Here is an 11,760-nt window from a genome sequence, read left to right on the forward strand (position 1 = left end):
TAGAGTTTAAGAAGGTATTGATTTGGGATGATGTAGATGGTAATAGAATAAGGGGTGGATAATGTCCTGGGTTGCAGTGTATTCTATTACCATCCTCATGAACTGTTGAAATCAGGTGGGGCAGTGTTTCCTTGCCTCCTCCCCCCAGACTATCTTGCTGTTAATTGCCCATCATTGTCCTGCCACATGACTCAGAGATAACTCCCTCTGGACTATCTTCTGTTAATGAGCCTAATCAACACTTGGCCTCATGACTCATTACCCCATTGTGAGATGCTCCACCCAGAGGGAGGAACCAAGTATCCCATCGTGGATATAATCTGGGACTCTGAACACCAGAGACAACCCTTTCCACTGGATTTCCAGAGGACAGGAGCTACACAGCCACCACTGGACTTTCTGAGGAAGAGCAGACCCCTTTACTACAGGATCACCGCTTCAGAGGACTGCAGCCACCATTCTACCAGACTGCTACCACCACCCTGCCTAACAGGGACTCAGGTTGTATTTTGACTCTGTCCATTTGAACCAGTGTTTTCTTTTACATTTTTTTCCTTTTCTTTAATTTCCATTAAATTGTTATTCTGACTTGGTGCCTCCCACTGGTTTGTTTTCAAACTAGTACACTGGGGAATATGAATGTTGATAAGTAAGACACCTACTGACTTAGTGAGCTCTGGGCATTAGGCAGGGTGTGAATCAACAGATCTGTTTTATATCTAGGGCTTTAGTCAATTAATGTGTAGTTAAGCAGGTGTTTTGCATGTGGAAAAACTGATCTAAGAGAGCTTCCATCTTCCTGCAGCCCTTAATGGTTTGTTTTCCTCCTCTTTTCTCAGTTTACCATTTTCTTGGTAGAGCTGGTGAAGCTGCTCAGTAAACTGAGTCACTGGAACCAACTGCATTAAACACCTGAGGATGTGTTCTTTTGAAGAACTCAGTTACTCCAGTGATATAGTTTACAGCTCAGCTCCCCAAAGACTTTGAACAGCCCAGAGAATATAGCAGTGAGCAACCAGGAGAGGAACAAGAAGTTGATTCAGGTGCATGGGAAACATAAAATGCCCTTGTTTCAGAGTGGTCAGTGGTCAGTGAAGGCTGGACCTCTCAAACACCCCTAAATGGGATGTAAGAGGTGTACTGAACTAAGCAGGAGCTACATTCATTTCAGCAACTTGCTCTCAGCATTTCCCTGTGATCAAAACTCTCTGCTGTCTCTGACCCCCTTTCTTTGAGGGATGGAGCAGAGCTGGCCTAAAGGCCAAGAGAAAATAGACTGGTGAGGGAGACTTCTTCATGGATAGTGGCTAGAGCACAGCTTGGATTCCTTCTTCTGCCTGAGGGGACTCAGAAGTACACCTGCCTGACTGGCGCCAGGTCAGAGGGTATAGAAGATTTGGTCAGTCAGGCTCCTCCTGCTAAAATTGTTATTCTGGGCAGGGAAGAATTCAAGAGTAATTCCTTAATTTTTCAGATCATGCTTCCTTCTCATGCTTTTGGACACGCTTGCTCTTTATGGTTTCTTTGTATTTCTAGTTTTACTTCATTCAAAGCTCCAGGACAGAGCAGCCAGTAGGCAGAACTGGAGGTTCCTTCCCCTCCAAAGAACTGTAGTTAGAGGGGTTCTGGGACAGGGTTCAAAGAAGAAGGAACAGCTGAAACTGCAAATGTTTTGAACTGCGCAGGTGACTTGCATGCATGCACAGCGCTCTACTAGATGGGAGTGTTGCATCAAACCGTGTGTTGTTTATGCTCTGCGTGGGCCCATGTAACAGGGCTAATTGTGACCTTCTTGATGGTAGAGCTAACTCAGAGAAAGGAAACTGATACACACACTTTTATTTTTCAGCTCTTCCCTTACCTGAATTTGGCTCTCGGATAAAATCCCTTAAATTCTTGCACCTGGATGTGGGAATACCCTTGCAGCATTGTCTAGGGGGGGAGTGGCTATGAAGGGGTAATTTTAGTGTGTTGTCTTAAATGACATAAATTGTTTCACATCAGTGAGTTCTGCCTCCACTTTTCCTCTTTATGCATATTTTATAATACATAGTGTAAAGTTTCTGCACCCATAATAGGCCACTGGGCTACTTGGATCTTTGATGACCTTCATTATGGATTTTCTTATAGCCTAATAAGTACTTATATACATATACATAAAGATATGAAGAAGCACATTATTTTCTGGCTATAAGGAGGTACAACTTTCATTCTATCAACAGAGAATTTTCCTGTTAGGGTCATTGATCACAATGTCATGAGAGAGGGATTTTTAAGTCCGAATCTGCCATGGCCTATCCTTGGAAAATCACTTGATCTCTCTGTAAACTAAACTTCGTGGTTTATTTCATGCTGATGATATAACTATTAATATTTGGATAAATAATTTAATGTATGTTTATATTTCATGGTGCTGGACTGAAAAACTATATATGGAAAAACACATAGATGCAGATGTGGCAGGTACAGCTAGCAATTAATGTGCATAAAGTTAGATGCACAGATTGTATAAATTTATTATTAAGAAACAGAGTGCTAATGTTGATAGAGCATATGGTATATATCATTGTTGAACATGATAGGAAGATAAGCTACTCTGAATTTATTACCAGCTTTGTGTTCTTCAAGAATCTCTTGGTGAATACTATAAATTCTATTAAAAGTGTTGCCCTTTTATGTAGGTAACTGTAAATTTGAAGTGAGCATGTGGCAGCATAGGCAGCAGTGGAGCTGACAAAGGATTCCTTTAGTTAAAGTAGGCATATACTGAATTTTGAACTACCTTTTAAATACTTAAATTGTCAAGCAAGCATTTTGCAAAGGAAGGGTTTTCAGTACATAATTCCCCAATGTAGGTCAATTAAAGCTATAACACTTTCCTAAATTTGAATCTCTAGATCAAGTGTTTTTTCCTAGTTGTGCATTTTCCCTCTGTGCATTTATTTCAAATGTTAATAAAGTTTTCATCTACAAAAGGCTTAGAATTGACAGAACAAAACTCTTTCTTTTTAAATGATGACAACTACTACTGTTTCTGTCTGCAGGTAGTGGAGGACATGCTAGAGGACGAGGAAGAAGAGGATGATAGAGATGACAAGGTAATTATCCTTCCTAGCACTTTGGTATCTGGGGATGGGAGAATTTAGACATGACACTGTTTTTACCGACAGTTAAAAAAGGAGTTGATGTGTTTTAGTCCAGAAAATTGGACAGAGCTGTTTATCATCCTAATAATGCTATAGTGGGTTGAGGGAAAGGTTAGAGGTCTATAAATCCTGCTTTTTCTTTTTCTCTTTTTCTCTTTTTTTTCTCTTTTTCTCTTTTTTTTCTCTTTTTCTCTTTTTTTTCTCTTTTTCTCTTTTTTTTCTCTTTTTCTCTTTTTTTTCTCTTTTTCTCTTTTTTTTCTCTTTTTCTCTTTTTTTTCTCTTTTTCTCTTTTTTTTCTCTTTTTCTCTTTTTTTTCTCTTTTTCTCTTTTTTTTCTCTTTTTCTCTTTTTTTTCTCTTTTTCTCTTTTTTTTCTCTTTTTCTCTTTTTTTTCCTTTTCCTTTTCCTTTTTCTTTTTCCTTTTTCTTTTTCCTCTTCGTTTTCCTCTTCGTTTTCCTCTTCGTTTTCCTCTTCGTTTTCCTCTTCGTTTTCCTCTTCGTTTTCCTCTTCGTTTTCCTCTTCGTTTTCCTCTTCGTTTTCCTCTTCGTTTTCCTCTTCGTTTTCCTCTTCGTTTTCCTCTTCGTTTTCCTCTTCGTTTTCCTCTTCGTTTTCCTCTTCGTTTTCCTCTTCGTTTTCCTCTTCGTTTTCCTCTTTTCTTGGTCCAGAGCTAGATGAAATATTCTTTTCTGCCAGGAACAAGAATAACTCAGCCTGTCTGGAACTTGATAGCATTTGTGAAGATAACTGCAGCAACAACTGGTTTTGAAGGACAAAAATTCCTCCTGTCTTGAGTACTACAAATAGGGCTGCACTTCAGGGGAAAAATGGTGTGGAAATAGCAACTCTGTACTGGTCAATGATGGGATACTGACATCTAAAATTCTGAAAGAACTGCTGGATAGAAAAATGTCTTGAATGTTTGCACTCCATATGACATTTAAATAATCACAATTCTCGAAGACATTCACTTTGTTTGAAGTTTGCATTGTGCCCTGCAAGCTGGGAAACCATAGCAGATCATTCACCTGTTTGAGTGGATGCAATTCAGTTTAGATGCTGCTGGTTAGGTTGAGGATTGCAACCACAGCAAATAACAACCCATTTCCACATATTATTGAGCCAAGCCATGGGACTTCTTGGATTGGTTGTACCCCAGAGAGAGGGGAAAAAACAAAGAAAATAAATCAGTATGACCTTGCACCACTGAAGCAATGGCTAGCACTGGCAGGATGGCTTTCTGGTGAAATGAGTGCAGTGAAGACAGCCCAGTTCTTGTTGGTGTTTTCCTATCAGGTGATATTTGTGGAAGAAAATAAAAAGAAAAAAATAGATAGTTTTACAACAACTCTGCATTAAAACTGAGACTATTTTGACCTTCACAGATGTCCCCCCACTTCTGTTGTAATAAAATAATTTTTTTTTTTTTCCTGAGAGGAGAAAAACAGTGCATCTTAATTTATGCTCTTGACTTTTTTTTCTGGCTGAGATGTACATTTATACACCGCTGTAAAAATTCATATGCTGGCAGCAGCATTTGAAATGTCAGAAAATTCACTGTGATTAGTTAATCCCCTCAATGATTATTTTTCTGTTAGCTAAAGAGATGATAAAAAAATAAAAGTATTTTCCTTGTTCCGTTGCCAGGTCAAACATTTTACAATTATTATGTGAAATTCTTCTATACATCACTTAAATTGTTAGCTGCATAATTTCAGAATCAGCTGACACTGTACTAACAAAATCTTCTTTTACAAAACACATATGTGATTTTTTTGGACACTGAATGATGTGAGCATCCATTTCTAGCAATAAAATACATGATTTATTTAAAAAGTCCATCATGTAGCTGTGGAGAGCTTGAATTTTATCTCAATATGCTAGCTTTGAATCATCATTTATTTTCTGATGAACACTGATCTACCATCCATTTGAGGCCATTTTTCCTGTTTCTTTCTGCTTTATTATTAGATCTGGTGCAAATGTATCATATCAGTAGAGTGTGTATTCCTGGATATTTTAACCACTGTGATTAGTCCACAAATAGTACTTGACTGCTTGTAGTTTAAACTAGCCTGTGTAGTTACTGCTTAGTGGGTTTTGGAAATTGCTAAACAATGGTGATTCTCTGAAAAAACGCCAGGCAAAATGTACCTAATTAGAAATATCACTCTAGGTTTCGATGTTGTGATCTAATATTCAGCTTTCTCAAACTGACACCAGAGTTCAAACATTTTTCTAGATCTAGTTACCAAGGCTGAATAAAAGTGAGTACTGACATTACTATGTGCATTCAGTGAGCCCTTTTGTTGAATATTTAAGAGCTATTTTTCTATACAGAAGGTGTTAAGGTTGATTTTTATAAATTCAAAGCTGTCTTCATTATTGCAAATGTTTTGAGCTCTCAAGATTAAATATGCTGTTTGAATTGGAAAAAAAATTACACTTTTAAAAACAAGCATGTATGGACTACTCTATTTACTCAGTATGTTTGCAATGGGTGGTATTTTGCACTAGGTTAAATTGTAAGTAATAAGCACATGGTTAGGACTGACTTGTTTTTTGTTAGAAGCTAGTAGGCTGCTTTTCCTTTCTGGTGCACTAGACATACTCTCTTAACTACTGCTGTTCCTCTTACATGTTTTGTCTAAATGAAAGGGTGCAGGTTTGTGGTTTTTTAGTGAGTGTTTTCTTAAAGCTATGTGCAAAATGAATTTTTGTGAGAAAACATGCACATTTTGTAACACCAGATGGTAGTGGCCTCTGGCTTGTATTATTTCTCTAGTTTTTTCATGTGGTATAATAGAAAACTCGGGAAAATGGGTCTTCCTATGCGAAGAAAGTTACAAGGTTAATAAATGCGCCAACCCCTTACTTTCATTAAAACTGAAGCATATGTTGCAAATATGTAAAATATGCCCCAGCTGTTTGACCATGGCCAGTGTCTTTGCTCCCTGATTACCACAAGGAAGCTATTAATCCTGTAACCTTTGGACTTAACGATCAATAGGGTATTACATGGCATGGAAGTGGAGCACCTGTTTTCCATTTAGTAAAGGCTCCTTGCAGGTTTTACCTAAACCTATCCATATGTTTTCAGTTATCAGATGTTGGGTGATTATGAAAAGTGTCTTTCTTTAGAGCTGACTTGGATATTAGTGACTCGCTCATGGTGAAAGGATAACTCTGGCTACGTAATGACCTCAGTGTGGGCATGCACTGATGTAGGTTATGTGTCATGGAGGACATGGCTCAACATCCCTAAATTGCAAAATTACAGATGAAGTAAACTGAGGATGATGAATGCTGAAATACATGAAATTAGTTAATGTAATGCATTTTATCAATAATGGTGTGTAATACTGAGAGGAATCTGACAAGATCAATTTGCACCTACCGTGCCTCATTCTAACGTTCTGTAACTTCTTTCACTCTCTGCCGCAGTCAAGACAGGACTGTTAATTTAAGGCCATAGGATGTGGTTTTTTTTTACTGGAGAATCTTAACTTTCATCTTCATTTGCAATATGAACAGTAAGCCGCAAGTATGCTACCTGTACTGGTTCCAAAGTTGGTGCTTAGCAGTGGAACACTTTTTTCTGATTTTTCTTCATTATCTTGTAATGTATTTAGGAATTGAACAAGACATAGTTTGTTGGCTCAGGCATTTGTCCTTCATTTAATACTAGTTTTTCCAAGAAATAGCACTGGATTCTGCATTCCTTATGTTCTGTAACACTTGCTAAACCTATGCCAACTACAGATTTACAGTTTAATCTGACTTCTCTCTTTTTTTTCTTTTGGCTCCTTTCCAAACACTGGCTAATAAAATATCTTAGCAAATAAGGGTCAGTTAAATTACATGAAGTCAAGTTATCAAAAAGCTATCAAAAGGATTTTTACACAGTTATGTTATAATAATGTAGTAGTCAATATACATAATCTATGTATCTGAGATCTTTGTTTGTCTGTGTATCTAAGATTTAGTTTTTAACAAGTTCCCATATACTATAGCTTTATTCTTTTAACAAGCTGCAGGTAAGATTTCAGATAATCTCAAAGTTTCAGCTCAGCATTTTGCTGGAAGCCCTCAGCACACTGCAGAATCAGACCAGTGAGAACTGCTAGTATTGCAGGCATAAAGGGAGAAAGATGCACGTTATGAACAGTCTGGTTTTACCTTTATATAAACATTTTATTAAGAAAAAATATTCAAAACATTTGTACATTTGTCTACTCTCTCTTTAGTCTTTTATTCTTTGAAGAATTCTTTGCAGTTCTCAGTCAATGATATTGTACTTCAAGATAACTAGAAGCTCTTGTAATGAATTATAGTTGAGTCAAAATATGTTTTAAAGTTTTTAATTATTTCTGCTGAGAGGTACTAACTTTGTTTTCAAGCCAAGACACATTTGTAACCTGTCTCAGAAGCATGCCCTGCATTTTTACTGAGAGTAGATTGTGAGGAGGAGGAAAGGTAGCTCTGATGTAGCCTACATTTTTATATTCTCCAAAAGAAAAGATTGTGATCTATTACAGAGGCAGTTATTTTCTAGAAAATAAATGGTGGGGAAATGATACAGAGAAATAGAGAGTGAGTAGACTTAAAATTCCAGAATCAGTAAATCTATTGGTTCACCTATAGCTTGATTCCCCCATCAAATTCTACATGAAAATACCATCTAAATACTAATTGTAAATAAAAAATCAAGAGCAGCTTCCAGTGAAAACTGTAGCTATGTATGAAGTTGTTATTGTCTCAAAGCTTAGCTTGTAAGACTGTGTACTTACAAAAAATTTTCTACAACAGAGCAATCTACAGTACATGGCTACAGAAGTCAAACTTCCCAGTACAGTTTGGTTTCATCTCAGTTTAGTTATTCATGTAGATATGTTGATAAGATCTGTGTAGTTTTATAAAAATTGTACATAATATATGGTTTGATGGTGTAGACTGCTTCAGCCTGCATTCTTGGAATATCAGCTGATGCTGGTTTTGATCATTGGATCACCCCCAAGTCACAGCCACAAAGTTGCTTTTGCTTGGATATACCTTGGATCATGTGGAGCCTTTGCATAGCAACTTTCACAAAAAAGCAGTTTTCATCCTGCCCTGTACTGCGACATCATATAGGCTTCATCATTATTGTACACATCTTTGAAAACAGGTACTTGGACAGCCTTCTGAGAGGTTTAGTTTTAACGAGATCAGGTTTCTTTATCCTGGTGCTGTCTTGAAATACTATCACAATCAGTGAAGTAAAATAAGAATTAATGAGATCAGAATCTGAGATTTATTTGTGAAGTTCAGCATTTGAGGAGGGGTGCATGTGTGTGTGTGTGATAGTCCATGGGGGATCATGGGTCTGTATCTTGGTTTGATACAATTTAAAGGAGAACACTCTGAAATGAGTTGTGTCCTTTATAGGTTTAACCAGTCCTTTTTCACCAATAAGGACCGAATGCAAGTAGAGGTAAGTGAAAAAAATAGCAGTTTACTAACAAGAAGAACAGCAACAGGCAAAAAACCCAAACAAACAAACAAACCAACCCAACCAACTGAATAACTGCTAGAAACGAAATTGCTAAATCTCGAGAACAAAGAGAGGCCCAAAAATGCTGGGGACACCCGTCCCTTCCAAGGTGGTGCTCTGCAGTCGAGTGCGTGGTTTGAATGACAAAGGGAGCGGTGGTGTCAGCCTTCCTCCTGCCCGCTCTCCTGCTCACCTCCCCGACAGCTGGAGACCCTTCTCTGGATCAAGGGGCTGGAACTCGGGGAGGGACTTCACCTTCCTTGCGGCAGGAGACGGATGGACAGGCAAAGCCAGGCGGCGGGGCTGGGCCGGGGCCACTCGTGGTCTGCTCTGCTCGGCTGGGCAGCTCGGTGCGTGGGAGCGGCGGGGACTGCGACGGGGCTGCCCCGCTTGGCAGCAACGGGGCGGCGCCTCTGGAATTCCCCCCAAGGCAGCCTCTCCGAGGTGAGAAAAAAAGGAAAAGAGAACGCAAAAAGGGAAGCAAAACCTCTGCCAAAGCAAAGACCAGGCAGCCAGTGAAGCAAAGAGCACACGGCAAAAGGCAGGAGGCTGTCCGGGAGGGCCGGTGTAAGAATGCCCCTGATAGCACCCCCTACACACTAAGATTCTCGTTTGTAGGGTCTTAAAGATACGGGAGCGAGTTTTGGGCACAGAAAGATGTGAAATATAATAACATTATGGACTACCCCAGGACAGTCTTATGAACTGTTGAATGAATTACATTTATCCATGTACATGGTGGTGTTCACCTGTGACCAATATAGTGTGGGCAATGTTCCTAATTTATGAAGTAATCCAAGTATAATTCAAAGAATTATTCAATCAAATAAAGAATATATCTAAATTATGTTAGCTATTTAAGAATGTGACATACTTTCCCCTCTACAGTTAATATTATTTCTTAATGTAACTAAGCAGATTTAGATTCTTTGAGGCCAAGCAAAGGGCTGTTTTCACGTAGTACTCAAAAAGTACTTTTAGGGTGTACTTGAAATTATCTATATAGTCTTCTCTGTGATTCAGGAGAGAAATAATGAATGTTAAAGGACACAACCAAAGCCCTTTACTGCTGGGTTCTCTTTGAAACCTTCCTACATGTGCAGGTTGGTTTATACCTTACTCCATGTGGTTTCAAAAGTGGTGAGAATGGACCACTACCATTCTTCATTCTCAAACAATTTCTTTGAAGCAGTTTCAGACAGAATCATGAGATCTGAGTTCTTTTTAAACTACTGCCGTGAACCACTTGCAACTCTAAGCAAGCCATGTAGTCACTGATTTGCCAGCCACTTGAATGTTTCTTCAGGTTTATTCATAACTACGTTTTTTAACCTTCCAAACACTTCTGGAGAGATGCCTTTTGAACATTTTCTACAGTGAAGTGTAGAGCCCATAATACAGAACAAATCTTCCTCCGAGTCCCATAGGAAGCAGAGATGGTAATGTCTAAGTCTGGTGTGTTGACCCTGGCTGAATGCCAGGCACCCACTAACACTGTTCTATCACTCCCCTCTGCAGCTGGACAGGGGAGACAAAATATAACCGAGGGTTCATAGGTTAAAATAAGGACAGGGAGAGATCACTCACCAATTACTATCACAGGAAAAAGAGACTCAGCTTGGGGATATTAATGTAATTTATTACTAACAAAATCAGAGCAGGATAAAGAGAAGTAGAATAAATCTTAAAACCACCTCCATTCCTCCCTCCTTCCCAAGCTCTACCTCCTCCCCTTTAACAAGGCAGGGAGATGGGGAATGGGTGTTACAGTCAGGTCATCACAGGCTGTTCCTGCCCCCTCTCTCAGGCAAAAGAATCCTTGCCCTGCTCCACCATGGGGTCCCTCCCACAGGAGACAGTCCTCCACAAACTTCTCTACCCTGAGTCCATCCCATGGGTAGCAATTCTCCACAAACTGCTTCAACGTGGGTCACTCTTCCACAGAGTAGAGTCCTTCAGGCACAGCCTGCTCCAGTGCTGGCCCCCTGCAGGGTTACCAAGTCCTACCAGGAAACCTGCTCCATCAAGGGCTCCTCTCGACAGGTCTGCAGGTCCCTGCCAGGACCCTGCTCCTGCATAGGTTTCCCACAGCATCACAGCCTCCTCTCAGGCATCCACCCTCTCCAGTGTGGGTTTCGTCCATGGTCTGCAGGTCCTGGTGGACCTCCAAGGGCTACAGGGGCACAGCTGCTTCACCATGGTCTTCATCATGGGCTGCAGAAGAATCTCAGCTCCAGTGCCTGGTGCACTTCTCCCCCTCCTTCTCCACTGACCTTGGTGTCTGCAGAATTGTTCCTCTCACACATTTTCCATTCATTCTTCCCTGGCCACAATAACATCTGTGCAATAACTTTTTTTTATTTCCTTCTTAAATATGTTATCACAGAGGCATTACTGTCGCTGCTGATGGGCTCAGCCATGGCCAGCAGAGGGTCCATCCTGGCTGACATCGGTTCTGCCAGTGATAGGAGGACCTTCCAGCAGCTTCTCATAGAAGCCACCTCTGTAGCCTGCCTACTACCAAAACCTGGCCATGCAAACCCTTTAGACTAAGACACAACTTGGGAAGCCTTGTAGAGAAAAGTGATGGTTGACATGTGCTAGTATCAGAAAAGTGCTACGTGGACCCAGTTCCTGGTGGAGCATGTGGCTGACGCAGTGTATGTGAATGAGGATGAATGAGTGGCAGAGGTGATACTGTGAGAGAAGAGGATGCTCAGCAACATGGCTGTGTGCAAAATCGATGGTATATTGTAGTCTGGGTTTTCAGCTGAGGTTTGATGATGGGGCTCACCCTACAACACAGCTAAAAATCCACGGCTTAAGCTAGGTGTTTGACTTCACTGAAAGGCTTCTGAGGAAAATTGCAATCTCAACTAAAAAAATTTGCTAGGACAGTTGATAAGGCTTTGCTGTGCTTTATGGAGGAAAATACAGAAATATGGGAAAATAAACTGCAAGCTTTTGCAAATGTAGTGGTTTGGTCCAAGATACTCATTACTGTTTATCTTCTGTGAGATAAGAATTAGGAGAAACGCAAAGCAGGCACCAAACTTGAAAGAATATAAAGAAGTTTATTAACAGAC

At 39.8% G+C, this 11,760-nt stretch overlaps 1 protein-coding gene across 6 annotated transcripts in view; it reads left to right on the top strand.

The window, feature by feature from the left end:
- MCTP1 (multiple C2 and transmembrane domain containing 1) overlaps positions 1-11,760 on the top strand; it is a 235,269-nt gene that overhangs the window by 192,518 nt on the left and 30,991 nt on the right. For 3 of the 6 annotated variants that reach the window (XM_008634576.2, XM_017735425.1, XM_017735426.1), the window contains one exon: positions 3,045-3,098. In XM_008634576.2, coding sequence (XP_008632798.2) covers positions 3,045-3,098 — 54 coding nt within the window. Of the gene's footprint in view, positions 1-3,044; positions 3,099-3,809; positions 4,983-8,568; positions 10,315-11,760 lie in introns of those variants that run through there. The other 3 variants (XM_017735430.1, XM_017735429.1, XM_017735428.1) reach the window with 3 other exon arrangements.

The sequence above is a fragment of the Corvus brachyrhynchos genome, unplaced genomic scaffold, assembly GCF_000691975.1.
Source record: "Corvus brachyrhynchos isolate BGI_N302 unplaced genomic scaffold, ASM69197v1 scaffold22, whole genome shotgun sequence".
NCBI lineage: Eukaryota > Metazoa > Chordata > Aves > Passeriformes > Corvidae > Corvus > Corvus brachyrhynchos.